This window comes from Quercus robur, chromosome 4 (assembly GCF_932294415.1).
Source record: "Quercus robur chromosome 4, dhQueRobu3.1, whole genome shotgun sequence".
NCBI classification, from domain to species: domain Eukaryota; kingdom Viridiplantae; phylum Streptophyta; class Magnoliopsida; order Fagales; family Fagaceae; genus Quercus; species Quercus robur.
Window position 1 is genome coordinate 24,521,205 of NC_065537.1, and position 22,290 is coordinate 24,543,494.

At 35.0% G+C, this 22,290-nt stretch overlaps 1 protein-coding gene and 1 pseudogene across 1 annotated transcript; one reads left to right on the forward strand and one right to left on the reverse strand.

The window, feature by feature from the left end:
- The first annotated feature begins 1,465 nt into the window (after positions 1–1,465).
- Positions 1,466–6,531, forward strand: LOC126720937 (acetyl-CoA acetyltransferase, cytosolic 1). The gene is made up of 15 exons (XM_050423861.1): positions 1,466–1,629; positions 2,572–2,640; positions 2,957–3,055; positions 3,158–3,331; positions 3,452–3,557; positions 3,635–3,773; positions 3,863–3,940; positions 4,020–4,085; positions 4,334–4,419; positions 5,020–5,119; positions 5,267–5,377; positions 5,455–5,496; positions 5,798–5,884; positions 6,056–6,162; positions 6,332–6,531. Exons 2-14 carry the CDS (start codon positions 2,592–2,594, stop codon positions 6,143–6,145), a joined length of 1,227 nt encoding a protein of 408 aa, XP_050279818.1. The 5' UTR covers positions 1,466–1,629; positions 2,572–2,591; the 3' UTR covers positions 6,146–6,162; positions 6,332–6,531.
- A 5,709-nt stretch (positions 6,532–12,240) lies between these two features.
- On the reverse strand, positions 12,241–20,354 carry LOC126721605 (thionin-like protein 2; annotated as a pseudogene).
- Between the last annotated feature and the right edge of the window lie 1,936 nt (positions 20,355–22,290).

Sequence of the window (22,290 nt, forward strand, 5' to 3'; positions counted from 1 at the left end):
TGTAACAATGGAATGAAAAATAACTAGATTGAATTTTTAGTATTTGGGATCTCCTACTCATTCCACCCTATTCGTTCTCTTATGTTTTAGAAGCTCGAGCGATCCTTACTCTACTAAAAATGTGATTTGGTTCATGGGGTTTCTGAAGTCTCCCATGAGAAGAGAGTGAATTAATATAACCAAAAGCTATGAAACCACTTCTTTATATAGATAAAGAATTCAATTGGGAAAACCTAATGTATTGTACCTAAGTTACTATTTCTAAAGTTTACTCCTAATTCAAACCCTCACACTCCCATGTAACAATTAATTATCAAAAAAAGAATAATAATATATATTTTTTTAAATGAAGGCCAACAAAAAAGTATAACTAAAAAACATGTTATGTTATAACATTTTTACAACAAATCTTAAGTGACAAACTGTTATTGGCTATATTATTAGTGAACAAAAAATAATTTTAGTGGTGAGTCAGATTAGAACCAATAACAACTTAATATTTTAAATTTATTATTAAAATGTTACTTACCTAACATTACTCTTACTCAAATATAAAACTATTTAGGCTAAAATGGGATGGTGGGTTTGACCGACGGAGAGGGAAAGTGGGTGTAGACTTGGAAAGATGGGACCGCAGACCGTTGGTCATGGATTGAGAACGGGGTCCTTTAGGAACAATGGATGAGAGAGTATACATTAGGCTTAATACCACCCTTACACTCTTGGTGCAATAGACACTCTACAAGTATAAATTCTTGTGAGGTGTGGGGGCTAAGGGACGGGGTTCAAGTTTTCAAAAGAGAACTTTACACATATATATACACTTAGATCAAATTAGAGTAGAACTTCTATTTTGTATATAAAAAGAAAAAAAAAAAAAAAACTTACACGGTGTCATTTTTAATTTATAAAAAAAAGTGTTATTACAATATTTTCACAACAAATCATAGATGATAAGTTGTTATTGGTTTTTAATTTGAATCAACAATTGAAATTACTTTTTTACCCACTAGCAATAGCCAATAACAACATGTTACTTTAAATTTATCATATAAGTATTGTTAAAATGGTGTGGATATGACATTTCTAAAATAATATATAATAATAAATTTAATAATTAAATATTAAAAATAAGACCAAAATAGCTTCGTTTTGAGGCGGGCCTAACGACGGAGATAAATAGAGGTCTAACAGAGGACTGTGCTATGAACACTTTTAAAATTTAGAAGACTAAATTTAACACTTGAGAAACATATATGATTGAATTAAACTAAAACAAAATTAATTGACTGAAATAAATGGCTCGCTCGATACATATGTTTAAAGTTTAAAAAACAGTTTTCAATTTTTTTAAAAATTGAAAAAATATGTTTTTAAAATTACGTAACAAACGGGCCTAAATTTTACCCCGCTAATAAAAAAAAGTGAGATTTAAAAGTGAATATGGCTATTCTTAATGGGGTTTTGAGTAAAATCACTATACTTCTCCTCGTCCTTGTCCATGTCCTTGTCCCGTTCCATGATCTATCCTTCTATAAATACACCAACTCAGACTTCCATTTCCAGCTGATCACTTCTCACTTCTCTCTCTCTCTCTCACTTGATCATATAGCTCACCAAAAGAGACAGGTACGATTTTATTATACAAAATCATGAACCTTAATTTCTTCTTTCAATTTTTTTTTTTTTTTTTGGGTTTTCCCTCACTTTCCCGCCGATTTTCCCGGCATTTCTCTGATTTTTTCCATTTACCCAATTTGCTATTTTTGTTCATGATTGAATTGGGTGTCTAGATCTGTTGTTAATTTTTTTGATAATGGATTCGTATGTGTTGTTGGAGTGGATCTGTGTTTCCCGCACTTTTGTGTTTGGTTGCTGAGAAAATTCTGATACAAACATAAAACTTTTAAGTCAACTTATGCATGCAGTTTATATGTTAGTACTTTTTTGGACTTCTTACTAGGAATTGAGTTTATGCATTAAATTAGGATATAAGAGCGGTTGGATTTTCTTTTTTTTATAGTTTTCATTTTCATTTGCTCTTTATTTAGTGCATGATTTGTTGATTACTCAACTCTGTTCATGTTCCTGATTTGGAGCTGTTTTATAAAGCCATGAAAATAAGTGGGTTTAAGTTAGCTCAACTGTTTAAGTTCATTGTTATCGAATAAGGACCTGGGTTTGAATCTCGTCCTGCACCAAAAACCAATTGGTGACTTGCTCTGATGATATGGAGAAATCCTCATAGAGTGAACGCCATATGTTCAAATTTATCATATGTATTAAAAATATCCATGAAAAAAAGTGCAGAGTTTTTATTTATTTTATATGTATAAAAAAACTTTCTGATTTTATCTTCCTATCACATTTTTTATTTTTATTTATTTCCCTTGAAATCAAACAGAGGTTAGTGAAAGCAAAAAGACCCATGTGTTTATTTTTGTTGCTTTCTCTTAACTGGGTGGTCAAGCATAAAGTTTGTGCTTTAATTGTTTGACTTTGTGTATGCTATCTTATGTAATTCTTTGTCTCATAAGCATATCATGTGCTAATAATTCTGTAAATCTGCAGATTTCCATTTGCAAATATCCATGGCTCCAGCAGCAGCAGCAGCATCTTCAGATTCAATTAAGCCTAGAGGTATTGTGTGTTGCTCTGCATTATATACCCTAGGAACTGGGATTGCTGGTTAAGTTTGTAACATTGATTTGCACCAGCACTATAAAGCTATTGCAATCATACTAAAGTTATTTAAAATTGAAAAGACAGTGTTACCTTTGTGCCTTATGTCTATGTGATTAGTTACTTTTACTTCTTTATCCCCTATTTTTTTCTATGTACGTTAGAGTTCTTTCTGAGCTGAGGTTCCCATGGGAGGATTAATATGGATATTAAACTTTTTGAACTTAACAGAGAACTTAAAAAGTGGATGCTTGCTGGTTTTTTTTTTATGCAGATGTTTGCATTGTTGGCATTGCACGTACACCAATGGGTGGATTTCTAGGTTCTCTTTCATCTTTACCTGCCACCAAGCTTGGATCTATAGCTATTGAAGGTGAGCCCACAACCTTTATTTCTGCTTCATGAATGGGCACTCTCTGTTTTTGGAATGGTTTCTTTTGCCCTTTTCTTGAACTATTTTTCGTGTTCCTTGTAGCGGCTCTTAAAAGAGCAAATATCGATCCATCACTTGTACAAGAAGTAATCTTCGGCAACGTTCTCAGTGCAAATTTAGGGCAGGCTCCTGCCAGACAAGCTGCATTGGGTGCAGGAATACCTAATTCAGTGGTCGCTACCACTGTTAACAAAGTTTGTGCATCAGGGATGAAAGGTGGACACCCTATCATTTTGAAATGTTTATCTATTTATTTATTTTATCGAAATTTCTTCTTATATAGGAAATGATTATTAAGTGTGTTATCTACTTATCTAATCATTTTTGTCATTGCAGCAACAATGCTTGCAGCACAGAGTATCCAGTTGGGAATCAATGACGTTGTTGTGGCTGGTGGCATGGAAAGCATGTCCAATGCTCCTAAGTACTTCGCAGAAGCAAGGTCTATATACCTTTCCCCTTCCTTTTTCTCTTAATTAAGCTCAAATGCAAAATTTCTGAGTTTATTCCATAATGCAGGAAGGGATCTCGCTATGGACATGATTCTCTTGTTGATGGAATGCTGAAAGATGGTTTGTGGGATGTCTATAATGATTGTGCCATGGGAACTTGTGCTGAACTATGTGCAGATAAACATACAGTAACAAGGGAGGAGCAGGTATTCTTCAAAACCCATTTCCTTATTCCATAAAGTTCTATTGAGTCTGCCATAATAGAATTTAATTTGTGACTATTTGATTCCTGCAGGATGACTTTGCTGTTCAGAGCTTTGAGCGCAGTATTGCTGCCCAAAACAGTGGTGCCTTTGCATGGGAAATAGTTCCGGTTGGACATCTATCAATAAGTTAAATGATGTGACGCCACCAGTTGGTTGTAAATACTAACATTAATATGATACATGCAGGTTGAAGTTTCTGGGGGAAGGGGAAAACCATCAACAACTGTTGACAAGGATGAAGGTCTAGGAAGGGTAAAAGAATCCTTCCTTATGAAACAATAGTTGTATAATTTAGTTGTCCTTTAGTTTCACCCTGATAAGTACTTTTCCAGATTTCATAGCAGTTCTCTTTCTCACAGTTGCAAACTTTTTGTTAATATCAACTTTGTGACTTTGTGTTAAAACATGTTTGATAAATAGGTTAACTGACTGTTCAAGTTCTCTCTCTCCCTCCCTGTCTCTCACTAATATCCTTGCATATTTCTTCTGTGCTCTGTCAGTTTGATGCTGCCAAATTAAGGAAGCTCCGACCTAGTTTCAAGGAGAGTGGAGGTTCTGTCACTGCTGGCAATGCTTCTAGTATAAGGTTCATTGATCTCTTTCTGGTCTTCTTTTCCTACTTTGTCATCTTCATCTACTTATATATCTCAGCCAGGGCCTGTACGTTTATTCTTAATAGCATTCTTTCTTGGGCCACTAATTATTTGCCATAAGAGTCTGAAATAACTGTTTTTCACAGAAAAAGATATGCACGTAAAATACTAAGTTGACCACCAATCTGACCAGAAAAAACTTGATATCACTCTACTAAAGGTTGACCCACCACCTCTTGATTGAAATTCTTTTCTGTAAGCATCTTAATTATTTGGTGAAAGAAAATAGTATCTTGCTCACATCACGTTTGGAGCCTTGAGCAATTACAATATTTTTTGTCTGATCTCTCTTGTATACAACTTGTGTACACAACCTTCATAAGCTAAAAGTGGACTCATCATTGGTTAAGTTTTTAATCTGCGGACACGTATGAAGTGTCTTTTTTTAATATTTTTTTTATGAGCCTTACAAAGACATCAGGATAGAAGCTTCTATCCTTGGAAGGATGAATTGTTCTTCATTTTTTAGTTACGAAAGTATTGCAAAGACATGAACTGAGGCATTTACTGAAAAGTTATTGTCTCATTGACAGTGATGGTGCTGCCGCTTTAGTTTTGGTGAGTGGAGAGACGGTACTAAAGCTTGGATTGGAAGTGATTGCAAAGATCAGTGGGTATGCTGATGCTGCTCAGGTAATACACAAGTGTAAAATACTTTAGCTGGCTTTTAGAGCCACTGCAAATATCGGAACTGAAAATTGCCATTTTTTTCCTTGACATTATTTTCCACAATAAGTTTTCTTTGTCATACGCCATGTTAATTTTGATCGGACTGTGCAGGCTCCAGAATTCTTTACAACAGCTCCTTCTCTAGCAATTCCAAAAGCTATTTCAAATGCTGGCTTGGAGGCCTCTCAAATTGATTTTTATGAAATAAATGAAGCCTTTGCTGTAAGCTTATGCCACACTTTTAGCATAATTGGCTTATCAATATATGAGTTGCTAATCATATTATGTAATTTGTGCAGGTTGTGGCCCTTGCAAATCAGAAACTGCTTGGACTTAATCCTGTGAGTTTTTAAACATCCTTTTCTCTCTCTCTAACATGTGCATCATTGTGTTGTGCATTTACGGGTGTGTGCATGTGCAGCTTTGTATGTGGTTTTAAGCACTCAAATGATATTTTATGATACTGAATTCTCTTAATTGCATTTAGCATCCATTTACATAGCATCTTTCTCATTGCCCTCTTAAAAATTTTAATAACATAAAGTCCCTTCCTCCAAACCCCCAACCAAAAAACACAATCCTTCTTTATTTTATTTTACTTTTTCATTATTTATTAAATACCTTCCTTATTTTGTTTTTCAGGAGAAAGTTAATGTGCATGGTGGAGCTGTATCCTTGGGACATCCTCTTGGTTGCAGTGGAGCTCGTATCTTGGTCACACTATTGGGGGTATAACTATGGCAGATAGCTTCTTTGTTCTGCAATATTTTTTGAATTGCTACTTTTGCATCAATATGTTGCTCTCACTCCCCAACCTTAACGTTTGGTCTTGCTGACCTGTTGGTATTTATTGTGGTAATTCTGCTTTCTAACATTCATAGTTTCATAATGCTCTTGTAGGTACTGAAGCAGAAAAATGGGAAATACGGTGTTGGTGGTGTTTGCAATGGAGGAGGTGGTGCATCTGCTCTTGTTTTAGAGCTTGTGTAGACCTTATTTCATTTTAGGTATGTCTCATGCATACTACAGTTGGGAATGACAAATGTATTACTCACTAAACTGCGTGGACCTTGTAAGATAACATATTGATTTTCTGGTGAATGAGAGCATTTATTTTAAAATGGTTTTAATCTTTACTTTATCAAGTTACATGATTGATTATGTGCTTCATGCCAGATACAAGTCGGGAGTTACATGATCGTTTGTGTTATGCGCTTCAAGCAAGATATGAAATCAGGATACTCTGGGGAGAAAGTCAAAATTGTTGTATTTTATGCAATTTTAATCCCTTTTCTTTTAAATTTTAGCCTTCTCTGTAATAAATGACAAGTGTATTTAGCATTCAAAGGAATGTATTTCTAATACTGTTCTCTCTCTCTCTCTCTCTCTCTCTCTCCAGTGTTCTGAATTCATTTGATATGCTACTTTAACCAACAGGAGAAAAATAGAAATATTTTTTGGGTAAGAACAATATGGTTCTGAATCTTTTGTGTTGGATCTTCTATCCCTGGGGAAAAAAAAAGAACAATATGGTTCTGAATCTTTTGATGCATGTCACTCTTCGTTTTGTGGAAAATTCAGAAACTTACATTAAGTAGCCAACGTTACACACAAGTGTAACTGCATACAACATTACAACTCAAAACAATGTAGCAATTCCAACTTTCAGCCACGGTTCAGCAGATACAGCTCAAAAGAATCAGACAATAAAACTACCGGATTCAAGCTGTTCTCTTAAGGGCCCGTTTAATATACCAGTCCATGTTGGATGTTCACTACATTCTACAAAGAGCAATTTTTGAGATTCAATCTTTCTCACAACTTGTTAAAGTGACATACCGTGATTAGAGCAATATCACTTTCGCATTAACCTTCTTATTAACTTATAATGAGCAATTTTATAAATTAAAAATTTATCACATATTACCTTCTAACATCAGGCAAACTGTTTTAAACTCTCTAAGCAAGTGATTCACCGTTTGATTCTATAGAATAACATATCTTTTTATTGCACACATGCAAAATAGAACTTATAATATTGTCCTTATTTTTATTTTTTGTTTTATTTTTTGACCTTGAGCCTGATAGTGCACGTAAACTCTAATTTGGCTTTTATATATATATATATATATATATATATATATATTAAAAAAAATTAAAGAATTTAGATATTATTTTTTCCTCTAACTACTGTTCATGTTTAATTTTCTTAAAAAATATCTTTGAAAATTTAAATTATTTTACATCTCATTCAGAGACGAAGCTAGAATTTCAATTGAGAGGATGCCAAAGTATGAACCAAAAAATTTCATAAAAATCTAAACTAGCATCCATTTAGTATTAGCAAAATATCAACAAATAGAAAAAAAAAAAAAAAATAAAACACAAAAAAAAACACAAAAATAATTGTTTCTTAATAAATAGCAGTGCAATTATCTAACAAAATGGAACTCAGCATTCTTTTAAATCTCAAAATCCTCTATGATTGATTACATATTAAATGTCTCATCAATCTCCCTTTAAATGTATTAAATCAAGAGTCCGTTAAAAAACCATCTTCCATTTTGTTTTGTGAGACCTAGTTTTTGCAACATTCATTGCTGCAACGCTAACTATGTAGATGCAGTGGAAACTAAAATAGTAATCACAAGTATAACCATTCTGTATATAAATTGGTAGACACTTAATTTTCTAATCCTTACCTGTCATTGGCACCATTCAAAAATACTTGAAAAGTTTTTAAAGTTTGGGTAGCAATAATTACATTATGCTCATGATGATGAAACACTTGAACTTATGTTTATTCTTTCAGATGTGATTTTTTACCTCAACTTGGGTTTGATGACTATAAATCTATATATATATATATATATCTAAAAATTGAAACTAACATTTATTTTTATTACGTTTTTATTGAAACACACCAGTGACCATATATATCTAAAAATTGAAACGTAACATTTATTTTTATTATGTTTTTATTGAAACACACCAGTGATCCTATCATTTACTTATTTCCAACTCATTCTCTCTTATTTTTAACTATTTTTCTTCTTATTAAATTTCCAACTTATTGTTACACTTTCTCTCTTCCCTTTTTACCTTTTCACTTCTCTTCTACTATCTACCTTAATATCACTCTTCTTCTATTCCTTTATTTTCATTTATTTTTGTCTATTCTTATTCCCATCCTCTTATTATCAATTTGCAGTTCTTTCCCTTTCTATGCAAAGGTTTCCCACACTCAAAAAGTTATATCTCTCTCTCTCTCTCTCTCTCTCTCTCTCTCAATTTTGTTTTTCATTTTTTTTTGGTGGATTTTTTATTTTATTTTTCTTGCATCTCTACTTTAGGTTAATGAATTTTTGTGTTTTTCAGAACTCTACTTTGGGTTGATGTGATTTAGTCTTGTATTTTTAAGTTATCTTTTTTAATTTTTTATTTCTTTGATTTCATAAATATTATTTTATTGCATTATAAAGATAATATATAAGAATATAATTAATGTTATTATATTACATAGCATAACTTGGATAATTTGGTGTTTATTATATATTTTATTTTTACTCTTTTTTTCTTATCTTATTTTCTATAAATTTGTTATTCGCTCTTGAGAAATTGATTATTTTGTCACTCTCTTGATTTTATATTCTTTGCAACTCTACTTTAGGTTGATGAATCATTGTATTTTTTAAAACTCTATTTTAAATTAATATGTTTTGATGTTGTATGCTTTAGGCTTTTAGCACAAGTAGTCTCTCTCCCCCTTATAACTTTGGTTTGATTTTTGTTTGAGTTAATACATAGTTATTTTGGAAGTGAGAATTGAATTTTTATATATATATGTATATATATATCGAAACACAATATTGATTATGCATTTGAGTGTGCCTATCATTTGAGTAATATTAAGTACAATTCTTAACCAAAAAAAAAAAAAATATATATATATATATTTATATATATTAAGTACAATTTTGTTATGATTTTTTCATATCATGATAATCACTTTTACAAGAATGAGGAATTTGAATAATTTATTTGAAAATTAAAAAGTATGGTATGATATAATTTTGAAGAATATGGATCACCTCATGAAGGAATAATATCATTCAACCACACCTAAAATAATAGAATGATAAATTGGTAGGGATAGAAAGAAGGAATAATTTTAGAAATTGTTTAATTTTTAGGAAGAATAAATTATCTTCAACAAATTTTAGAGATCAAATTACACATTATTCCACAGTTACAAAATAATTATCTATTTCCATGCATTGCGTGGGTTTGCAACTAGTTAGTAATAAAAATTAAATAGACATAGGTGATAAATCCTTGATCAAAAGTGCAATAACTCAGGGCCACACTCAGTGGCAGCTCTAGGAATATTTTTTAGGGGGGGTTATTCAAATTGATGTTGAAGAGGTTGATAAGGACCTCTTTGTAAATAATATTTTCTTATTTCATCTTGATCATTAAGATGAGATCTTTTCTTATAACCCATGATCTAATGGAAGATTTTTCAAGTCAACACGAGTTCTCTTAAAAGACAAATCTTAGGTAGGGGATCAATATTGTGGTAGACATGATTTAATTATAAAAAATTTATCCGTAGTACTAACAAGAGAATAAAAGATAAATTATAAGTTCATTGGGTTTTATTTCTTAGCAGAATTGAGATATTAATTATTGTTGCAAAGATTAAATCTTGAAAATCATCTATTGTCTCTTATTATAATAACGTTATTAATTATTGTTGTTAAGTAAACTTTAATTATTATTGCTTATTGTAGGGACACGATTTGCAACGAACCACAACAGTGTTGGGTTCGCACGTGAAAAGGCTCAGACAATATCATTTGTAGAGAGTGGACATGAATGGCATGACATTGGGCACAGGTGGACGATTTGATCATGGCGTCCATGGAAATTCTTATACGGGCGGGCCATGCTTGACTAGCTAAGCCCTCCATTGGAACGGGTTGTAAGACTTTTGTCCTCGGACGCTGCCCAAGGATCCTTCCTTCTCTCCTTTTCTTTTTTTAGAGGGAGAGAGTCCTCCCACTTTCTGGGGAGTTCTTCCTTTTATATCTGCGTTTCTTCTCTTACCTCAAGTTCACGTGTAAGTCTCACCCTTTTTTCGGGGTGCAGACCTGTCCTGTCAACCCATACTCCAGTATGGTTTTGGGTCACCGGGGAAGTTACAGGGTATGGTTTTAGAGTATGGACTTGTCCGATACAGGGCTTGATATTATGATGTTGATAGTTTTTTCCCTTACCCTACCCCTGAACTCAGTTTCCCCCTTCTCTCAGGCATTTCGGGAGGTGCCGAGCAGGAGGTTGTCCTCGGTAATGGCTCTTCCTTGGCGTGGGCCGTAGCCCCTGGGCTCCCATGCAGAACGGGCCTGGGCCGCGAATTCATTAGCCCCACACTTATAATACTTTAATTTATTATTTATTAGTTTTTGTCTTTACTCTTTTCAATTCATTTATTTAAGAATTCAACTCAACGTTGACAACTTACTAGTCTTTGTAACTCATTAAGAAGAATTTTTGTTGTCTTTTGCATGACTCTATTAAGAATTCAACACAACAATATAATCATTAAAAAAAGAAAGATGTTTTCTCTCCAACTGTCTCACGTCCCACTTCCACTACCTCATACTTAACTGTTTTTTAGTGTTTACATTTTATTGCTTACTTAATTGTCTTTTTTATTTAAGATCAACAAATTACTAATTTTTGTTGGTAGGCTTGCTATTTTATTTATTTTTATTTTTTTGTGGAGATTTTTCTTTTGTTTAATATTGGTGTTGAATTAGTTTGTTGTTGGGTTTCTTTAGAGGGTTTAAATTTTTATTTTTAGGGTGGTCAAAACAAAAAAAATATATGTAATTTTTTTTTTTTCGGTCCCAAGCGAGGTGGGTTCATTTGAACCCTTAGCGCCGTCACTGCCCACACTAATTCAATTCTCCATATTCCCACCAATATATCCCTACACACGTGCGAGCATGGGAAAGGGACATATTGCTTATTGGGTTCAATCCGTAACCCAATATTAACATTATCGATCATTACCAATATATCAAAGTTATTCATTTGCTGCACCATAAATCATAAATCATAAATCAGTTATTGCTTATTTCTAAAACAATTATATTTGAGTGCGAATTTGCACTTGACAATGAAAAGATTTACTATCTTTATTTCTTTCGATAGTGTTAGGTTCTAAAGAATTAGGAACTAATGTGTTTAGAACTCTAATGTGTATTGTTGGCAAATCATGATCAAAACAAGATGTTTAGTCGTGTTTAGACTTGCTCAAAGTTGTGTCATTTATGTAAAGTTGGATTCAAGTTGATGCAGAATTAAAAGTGCATTTCGGCCTGGTTCGATCAATCGAAATTCGGGCAGAATGTGTTTTTTTGCAGAATTCCAACTCAGCCCTAGTTCATTTAAAATTTTTAGGGTTTTGTGTTTTTGCCCTAGGTATATAAGGCAAACCCTAACCACGTTTTAGTGTTGCTCATATTGCTGTTTGTGTAAATCTCTTATGAGATCTATGAGGAGCTTTCCTTTACACAAGCTTAGGATTATCAAGAGGAGATTCATTCAAGAACTTGATGATCATTCAGTTGCTGCCATAAGAACTTAAAGAAACATAAGCGAGTGTGCTTGTACTTGCTGGAGAATCCAAGAAAGAAGGAGTCCGTGGTCTCGGAGCTTGCACGTGGTCGTGTCAGTAAGTTTCTAGTGGTGGGTAGCAATAGGATGTTAGTGGTCTAAGTCCTATTTTAAAACTTCGATTCTTTCATAAGTGAATTCAGGTTTACCTTGAGGATAGTTAGGTTAAATCATTCCTAGGTTTTTACCCGGTTTGGTTTCCTAAGTGATCATATTATTGTGTTATTTATCTTTCCGCTGCTATGCATGATATGATTGTTTGATTGTGATAACCTTGATTTGGAATTTGGACTAAGTAATAACTTGGCTAATTACCTAGGTTAATCCAATTGTGTTTTTAAGGGGTCTAAAAACTCACAGATAGGATAAAAAATCATGCACTCTATTTTCTTAGTTAGTAATTAATTCTTCGTACATGTCTTTGAGCATGAATCCACACGTTCATCTACTTTCTCTCCATCTATCCAAAAAAAATATATTAGTATTTGTAGACTTTATTAAGTACTTAGCTCCAAGAGAAACATATAATAAGTTCTATCATAAACAAAATGAAAAAAAAAAAAAATTTGAAGAGAGGTTAGAGTTCTTACTAGGATTTTCTTTGGTGCTAATATTAGTGCATAAAGAGGTAGCACAAACTAAGTTTACAGAAGTATTGGAAGTTTGTGGTGGAGGAAGGTTCTATGCAATCTGTTGAGGTACGAATTTTCGGGCCCTAATTTCATTAGCCTACTCCCTAAAAAATCCCCACACAAGACCATAAATTATTTTGAGCGCACATAAATATTTCCCATATATTACTCAAATATTCTCCATGTTAATAGGCTCTCACAAATATTCTATACATAAGCTCGATAAATTATCTTGGGCCCTCTCACAAATACTACCCATTATATCCCACATATTATCCAGCTTGGGTTTTCACAAAAATACTCACAATTGCTACCAAAATTGGGCCACAAAATTATGCTATCTCCACAAAAAGAGCCCAACAAAACCCCCTCTAAAGCCCGTTACGATATGACACCTTTAAAGCCCGTTACGATATGGCACCTCTAAAAGCCCGTTACAATACGACACCTCTAAAGCTCGTTGCTACACGGCACCTCTAAAGCCTATTGCTACATGACACCTTTACAAAGCTTGTTGCTACATGACACTCTTACTAAGTCCGTTGCTACACGGCAATATTTTTACAAAATCCAACAAAGTCCAAATAATAATTTAGCACCTATTTTCATAAAGCCCAAATGATAATTTGACACTATTTTAATAAACCCCAAATACTAATTTGGCACCTATTTTATAAAGCCCAAATACTAATTTGGCACCCATTTTACAAAGTCCAAATATTAATTTGGCATTTATTTTATAAAGCCCAAATATTATTTTGGCTACTATTTCATGAAGCTCAAATGCTATTTTGGCACATATTTACAAAATCAAATATTATTTTGACACTTGTTTTACATATACTAAATCCCTTACTCATGTGAAATATAATTACTCATCCCTCAAGAAATACGTCTCTTACAAAATTTATAAAATCCCATGTATATCACCCATGGTGAAACTCTTTATTTTGTAGGGATAGCCAAGCCCAAAGAAGCTCAACTACAAAGCCCAGCTGAGCCAACCCAGCTCATACACAAATCCCAGCAACTGAAGCTCATGTGAGCTAACCAGCCAAATTTCAGCACAACTTAACAGTTGGAGCCCACTGCCATCAAGTTCCAACTTGTCTGATCAGATTAAAAGAGGACACGTGTTCATCAGGGGTTAAACCCTTCCTTCACAAGATGAAATTCCATAATTTCTTACGTGACATAAATCTGAAAGTGACATGACAAAAAGCTGGGAAGCTTCAGCCAGCTGTCCCTTCTTTCTTCTCTAGCCCATTCAGTCAAGGACCAAGAACAACCATGACCAGGCCATGAAAGCTCCTAAAACAACTTGAAATCAATTCATTTTCATACAAAAAACGTGTACTCTTTGGTTCATGGACCAAGTACATGAACCCCAAATGGGGAAACTTAGGGAAATGTGGTTTGAAGGGTAAGGAGATCCCAGCAAAGTTCCCAGTAAGGGGTCCAAGGTTGACACTGGGCTTGGGGTGATACAACCTACCCTAGGGAGCTCTGAGTCTAGCAACAGCGTAACCAAGATCATTAGCCTAATGCACGCTTTAATCCCATCAGCCAAGGCCAATCAGCATTCAATGCTAAATCAGAATCCTAACTGTTGTTACCCAAAATAGCAAGAACCTTCTAAAAGTTAAGCTTACCACTCTTAGCTAAAATCCTAGGAATGATTCTCTAAGGATTTTCTAAAGTTTGAGAAAGATTTAATAGAGATTATTTGCTAATTACTCCCTAAAACTCAACTATAAATAAAAACTCTCCATTAACACTTAGGGGGGACGGATATACACTAAGGGATACACTAATAGAAATGAGTTCTTCCTTAATCTCTCTGTTTAAGCCTTCTCTAAGCCCTGGAAAAAGTTGATGAGTTCTTAGTTTCAAGCTTAGAAACTAAGTTCCCCAGCTCCTAGCTTACAAACGCTCCTCATATCTCTACTCATAAACACTTATCTACCCTCAGCAGAAAGTCCCAGTAGCTTCACTAAACACTCTCTCATACTACTCATACTACCTGAAATCTCTCTCATTACTCACTACATATACCATATTCACGAGCATGCCTTGGCACCATAATGATCTTGCTGCGCTAGCTAGAATCTCTCTCTCTCCCTTCATCTCACACTAAGTTTTTCTCATTATTTGTTATAATGGAGCATATAATATTCATTTACTCATTTACTATTGGAGGTTATGATGTAACTGTCACTATAGAATTTTTTCCTCATATTGTTGTGTTAGAAGACTCTTCTCCAAAGCCAGTGGATGATAAGTTTGAAAATGTGGAAACTTTCCTTAATCTGTGAAATAGCTAGCTGGAGCTTTATTCTGTTTTGTCTTACTTTACCACTAGGACATTTTGCCGCTGGGCTATTTTCTGCGGAAACATTTTACCACTGGGATATTTTCTGCGGAAACATTTTACCACTGGGCTACTTTCTGCAGAAACATTTTACCGCTGGGCTATTTCTTACAGTATGCTTTTTAATCATGCTAACGTGTCTGTTGTAGGGATTCTTTATGAGCCATTCTTGTCAGTCTCAACCTAAGCCCAAGGCATAAGATACAGTGAATTCTTTGGATCTTCACCGAAGCCTTTGGGCCATGCATCATGCCCATTGTCGAGTTTCGGTTTAGGCCACTAACCCAACATAAATCTCATTTGTCGAAAGGAAAACTTTTTCGGCCCCGACACAATCTTTAATGCATTAATTTTAAACCACATGTGAATACATTTTTTGATTGGAAGAGACAAAGAACCAAGCAACCTGTATAGCAATCCTTGAAATTAATAGTGGATTTCCTTACAAGCATCCCCAAGAACAAACAAAGCATCACAAGTAACTCAACTCTTCGTTTCACAATCTTTCTTATACTTTGTAACAATGTAAAACTTTAGAATTCAATTAGAATGTGAATGCCTTCTTCATCCAGCAAAGACTTATGTAGACCCAATAAGTTATTGCATGAATAGAAAATCGAGTAATGAAATTTAAATAGAAAATACAAGACTCTACATGTATTTATGTAACGCTCGCCTCACTTAAATTACTTCTGGAGTGAAATTGATGAATTATTTAATTTATTTTGAAGGTGATATTATTTTATATTGTGTTATCTACAAAGAAAATAAATAAAAGAAGATGTAATGTGAGAGTTATTTTTGTGGATTATTCATATTTAACTTTTAGTCTCCTCATCAGTTAAGGAAAAGAATAAGAGATTAAAAACTATTCGGATTAGGTGTTTAAGTGTTATTAGAATTCTTTAAAGTTCTAGCTGATCTAAACAACCTTAATTTGAGTTTAATTGGGAATTAAAGTCTTGGAAGCTTATTTAAGTTTTAGTGGGCCTTAAACTCTAGCCCAAGTAGGAGTGTTATTTAAGAGTACTAATTGGAGTGGGTTTGATCTTCCTAGACTGAATTGGAGTTTTATTTTAGAGGTATATATACTGGGTCTTTTAAGTCAGTCACGTGAAAGGTAGAGAGAGACACTGGATGCTAAAAGCTACAGCAAAAAGGATTATTGCCAAACTTGACAAAGACGACATCAAGGTAACTATTAACAAGCTGATTATTAATTGTGTGTGGTATCATAGGTTAAAGATATGTGTTGTTTATCTCCATACAACAGAGTTTATATTACAATATTACATGGTGCAAGATATCTTGAAGTTGATGGTGTAGGATTTCTTGAAGTTTCTGTGTTATGACTTAATTAAGTGGCATGATAGGCATCTATATATATATATATATATATATATGTAGAGAGTAAAGAGTCATAATTGATGCACATAGCATGGTGAGTCATAAGATTCATGGTATAAATACCCCAATTGAGATCAAATTCCCTATATCCTATTTAAATAGACTATCATGAGATGTAAGTAAATACTGATGCTTGTGGATTATTTCGGATATGATGGTAAAGTATTAAATACTAATAATATACCTTTGGTTAAAAACATTGTTAGGATCTGACGCGTAGGTATGATGTATAAAGGTCCATATATGATTTGGGAAAAGGGATAGCATGAATGGAGTATATAAATAGAGTAGGTATGGCTTAACACAGCAAAATCATCTCTATAGCTAATGCAAGAGCTTTTGGTGGCTGGTTTATTTATTTTATTTTAGTAAGAGGATTTTTAATTAGTAGTGGAAAGCTTAGCACTTATTAAATCATCTATTTATGTATTAGGTTCGAGTGGCATTGGCTTGGATAGTTGAGGTCTAACGTATTTTGGGGATTTGAGATAAGTGGACTTCAGAACATGACATCTCTCAAGACATGTATATTTATATATATTTTTGATAAAATATATATATATATATATATATAATTGCAAAAGTGATGTTTCCAAAAACTTATACCATTGTCTATGCATTATACATACTAGAATTTTATTATTTCTTGTATATTATTTTGAAATTGTATATGTTAAAGAATGACTCAATACTATATTTTTGAGAAAGTATTTGTTATATGATATATGATTAATATTGGCAATATTGTAATATAGTAAAAATGTTTTCAAACGGTCAGTTAGACAATCTGCAACCTTTGCCAACATAGGGTTAAGTGTTGGTCTTCGGCCGATGTAGTGTTATTGTGGTGTGGTGCAGTCTTATTGTTTGCTCTTTGGAGCCAGTGTTGCCTCTTTGAGGTTAGTGTTATTGTTCCCCATGGGAATCACCCACCGAGTGTTTAGCAGTTTATGTCTTTGTTTGGCTAATGTTTAATGTTTTCCATATCATACTATTGTTTTATTGGTATTGACCTTTATAAGTGGAAAAATTGTTTATTTCTATAATACATTGTTTCTACCTATTTAGTGTATTTTGACTAACTAAAGTAGTTATTATTTTATTTAATGATTACAGCATTATAGTAAATGTTTTATTCTTGACAGTTTTATAGAATATATTATATTACTATTAAAACTATATGCAAGTGTTTTGTAAAGACTATATTTTGTCAATGATACTAATTTTTTTTTTTGAAAGACATCCTCATGTTATGTACTTTCTTATTGGGCTTCTAGCTCACCCCTCTTTCTCCACCCTTTCAAATTAGAGTAATGGAATATCTTTTGGTGGTAGATCATTGGAGACATAGATTGAAGACTTCTTTTGGAGCTATGTTAGTTGATAGATTGTTTTAGTATATTTTCTTAGGATAGTCAGTTTGGCATTTGTGGAACTCTTTGAGATTGTATTTGGAGACTTTATTGTTAAATTTTTTTTTTTATGGATTTCATAGAAAATATTTTGATGGTTTGAAGTATATTTGTGGATATTTAATTACGTTTTGTTCCATTATATTATTGTTGATTATTTATAAGACAGGTCATGTATCTAAATCCTTGGTATGGGTTTAGGGTATTACAGTTTAAATTAATGGATATAATGCATCACACTTTAAAAGGAATGTCCATTATGGTGGATATTTCCCTATGATCTTTGCATATTTGGGCACTAATTAAGTAGCATTTTTTTTTTCTTTCAAGTTCTGATCCAGTTTGAAAATAATTCTTACATTGTTTTTTTCTTAGGAAGCACAGACATGGATATAGATATGACAAAACAATATGACAATTTTTGAAAAATTAGGATGCGACACGATGGAGATATGCATATTAATTTATTATTAAATATATTTTTAAGCATTTATTTGTTAATATAATGGTAAACATATATCAATTTAACTTTAAGAGAAATAATTGATAATAAAATGAATTCATGACTAATAAATTATGTTTAGAAATTAGAATACAGACCCAAAATAAGATCTAAAAGAGTAAATCAAAGGAGAAAGTTTGTCTACAAACTTAGTTGTAGCCAATAACAATAACTCCTACTAAAAAAATTAATATAACTACATATTTTGAAAATCTAGATTTTGGAATGTATATTCCTTATATTAACATTCAAGTTAAATTTTTTTTGAGAAACAAAATTCGGAGAGAGAAAAAAATGATAATTATAAATAAAGGAGAAAAAAACATTCAAGTCCAATTTATGCCAATTGGATGTTATATACTATTTGATTGATAAACTTATTTTATATGCATAATTTTAGACTATAAAAAAACTTGAAATTTGAATATTTAATTGATGACATAGCTATTAAACTTTGATTTTTTTGGAAAGTATAAGAAGAAAATATAATCTAATGTTGAATTTGTCAAAATTTACATCAAATTAAAAGATATCAAGTGAAGTTGTAACCATTGGCTACAATCAAGTTTGTAGCAAAACTTTTTCTCAAATACAAAAAAAACTAGATAAGTCTTCAAGATTGATACTAAAAAGAAAAATAATGATAAGTGTTCGTATAGTGTCACTTTCTAAAATTTCTTTCTTTAGTTAAGTATTTACAATGGGATTAATTGGATATCAATTACACTTGGAATATAATTTAAAAAAAAAAATATTTATCTAATTTTTTTATGTATTTTTTTTCCAATTAGTTTGTTGTTTATCTTTTGACAATCAGAAAATGCTAGAATGAGGGAAGAACACAAATAAAACATTTTTCATGATTTATTTATGACTTTTTCTACTGTTGTAACTCTTGATTTCTATGAAATTATTATATTGCAAAGTTATAAAAATTAGGAATTCTTTAAATGATTTCTGTAGGGGTAAAATCCCCAGATCAAACAATGGGCCTTGGGCCCCATATAGAGTTCAATCACATTCGAGGAGAAAGGGTGGGTGCCAAAAGGGCTCCTGGCCCGATTTTTATGGGCCCAAACTTATTTAAAAGGCGGTCTGAGGAGGAGTGTCTCCTCAGACGTGCCAAGTATGACTCAAACGTGCATTCTACCAACAATAAAGAATCACTCCAACGAGTATTAATAGCAGGAACGAGTCCCACAAGCCCGAGAGAGGAAAGAGAGTATCAGATGTTAAGGGAGAGACTATAGCTGCCACATTAAATGCAGGGCAACTACTTTTCTGGCCGCATTAATGTGGAGAGGATAGGTGAACAGTGTTACCTTGGCCACTACAACTCCCAGAAAGATAGGGGAGATGTCTGATGGGACGGGCACTCAAGTGAAGGTCCGGATGATCAACAAGTGTAAGGTTCTGATGACTTCAAGGAGGCTATATAAGAGAAGGGAATCCCCATGAAGAGGGATCGGAAAAAAAGAAGAAGGAAGAGTAGAAGATAGAGAGAAAGACCATAATCTTTGATCAAGAACAGAGGTGCACCCATACACCTCCTCGGATCGACTATCCAGTGGACTTGAAGGGGATATTTCTATGTCCAATTGTTGTATGACCCAGAATTAACCAACATTCACTTCGTTGGGGCCTAGTTCTGTAACCCGCTCTCTACAAATTCATTGTTTAGGGCTCCTTGGGCCAGATCCACCTACCTGTTGGGCCTGGGCCCCAAAACGAGTCCCTACAATTGGCGCCGTCTGTGAGGAGAACTCGAGCCTCGACAAGTGAAACCGTTAGAAATGGAAGGATCAGGTCCGCATCAAACGGGACACATAGACTCTCAACAGCAAGACAACTTCTTGAATCTCGAATAGCAGAGAGACCAAGATAAGCAACGAGAGGGTAGTGTAAACGCCTCCCCCACGAGTAGAAGCCGCTTAAGAGGGAAAGGTCCCACATCCCATAAGCGAAATGATCGTAGGGCTCTACAACAAGAAATTGACGACTTGAAGAAGAAATTACACCGAGCGCGGCGAAAGCGTTCCTCCTCTGGCTCGGACATTAGCGATAAGGGGGACAACGAGTACTGGCGGAGATCGAGAACCCCTACAAGTGAAACCTTTTCCTACGAGGAGGAGCAGCCTTGCAAGCGCAGCCACAAAAGTCCGTCTTACCATGGCCTAGCAAACGACGCCATGAGTAAGGCCTTAGATCGTATCTCCCAATCGCCCTTCACGCATAGGATAGAGGGGGCTGAACTTTCTCGGCGGTTCCACCAACACACTTTTGCTATATATAATGGTCGGACGGACTCAGTAGAGCACGGGAGCTAGTTTAACCAAAGGATGACCGTCCATTCTAGGAACGAGGCGTTGATGTGCAAAGTGTTTCCGTCTAGCCTGGGACCCATGGTGATGAGATGGTTTGATGGCCTCAAACCGAACTCCATAAACTCTTTTAAGCAACTGACACAGGCTTTCGGTTCTCACTTCATAACCAGCAACAGAGTCCTTCGGCCCCTAGATTCCCTCCTGTCCCTATCCATGCGAGAAGGAGAGACCCTGAAGGCCTTTTCGGACAGATATTGGGAAATGTATAATGAGATAGAGGGAAATTACGATGACGTCGCCATTAGCATATTCAAGAGGGGCTTGCCGACAGAGCATGGTTTAAGAAAGTCCCTGACTGGGAAGCCGGTCACTAGTGTGCGCCAACTCATGGACAGAATTGACAAGTACAAAAGAGTCGAGGAAGACCAACAGACGGGGGAGGGCAAAGCGAAGGTTGTCCCTCAAGAGAGGAGGGACTTCAGGTCGGACCACTTTAACAACAGTAATAGGCCGAGAAAGGATTACTCGGAGCAGTCTGGATCCACTGAGGCACAGGCAGTCCATGCTGTGTTCCAAGAACCATTATATAAGGTCTTAGAGAAGGTGAAGAACGATCCGTTCTTTCAATGGCCAAGCAGGATGGTAGGTGACCCCTCGAAATGTAACCAGAACCTGTATTGCGCATATCACTAAGAGCCGGGCCACACCACCGACGATTGCAGGAATCGGAAAAACCACTTGGACCAGCTTATCCGAGAGAGGAAGTTGAGACATCTATTGCATCACCCTGTTGGATGGCAGGAGCAGTCAAACATCGAAACCAGGCAAAGCACATTGAGGCCACCCATTGGCACAATAAATGTCATTCTCGTCGCACCAGGAAGGACCGGCTCCAATCCTTTTAGAGTAATGTCAGTGGGCAGGCTCCCAGCTGAAGCTGACGACAAGGAGTCTAAGAGGGCTAGAGGGATAGCCATACCCCTAATCGGATTCTCGGATGAGGACAAACTGGGAACCCTTCAACCCCACGATGATGCCCTAGTTGTCACGCTCAGGATTGGGGGGTATGATGTGAAGAGGGTGCTAGTTGACCAAGGCAGCGCCGTGGTATCCCGACTTGTATAAGGGATTGAAGCTGAAACCAGAGGACCTGACGGCATTCGACTCCCTTTTGGTCAGTTTTGAAGGAAAAACCGTCACCCCGAAAGGCATGATTAGGCTGTCTATACAAACAGACTCGGACGTGGTGGAGGTGGATTTCATTGTAGTAGATGCATACTCCCCTTACACTGCCATCGTGGCCCGACCATGGCTTCATGCCCTAGGGGCTGTGTCATCAACCTTACACCAAAAGGTGAAGTATCCGTCAGAAGGTCGAGTGAAGGAAGTAATAGGGAACCAGGCCATGGCTCGGCAATGCATAGTGTCAGCAATCTCGCGATGACCGAATAGTGAGCCCTTCACCTCAGCTGAGAACGGCTTATAGCAATTAACGACCCCGACCCCAGCCTCGGGTAGTAGGGGACCAACCATCGAAGCGAGTTGCGAGGATTTGGAGAAAGTTCTTGTCGGATCAGACCCAGAGAGGTTTTTTCAGGTCGGCTCAGAATTACCGCCCCAAGAGAAGGAGACGCTAATTGATTTTCTCAGGCAGAATGTGGATGTATTTGCCTGGGACGCCTACGAGGCCCCTGGGGTTGACCCAGATTTCATTTGCCACCACCTTAATGTTAGCCCGACCGTAACGCCTAAGAAGCAACCTCCTCAGCAACCGTTGAAAGAGCTTGCAGACGCCGTGAGAGA

Coding starts and splice junctions, on each gene's coding strand:
- LOC126720937 (XM_050423861.1), top strand. CDS start 2,592: ATGGCTCCAGCAGCAGCAGCAGCATCTTCAGATTCAATTAAGCCTAGA. Junction 3,941..4,019: donor TTGCATGGGAAATAGTTCCG/GTTGGACATCTA, acceptor TGATACATGCAG/GTTGAAGTTTCTGGGGGAAG. Junction 4,086..4,333: donor AGGATGAAGGTCTAGGAAGG/GTAAAAGAATCC, acceptor GTGCTCTGTCAG/TTTGATGCTGCCAAATTAAG.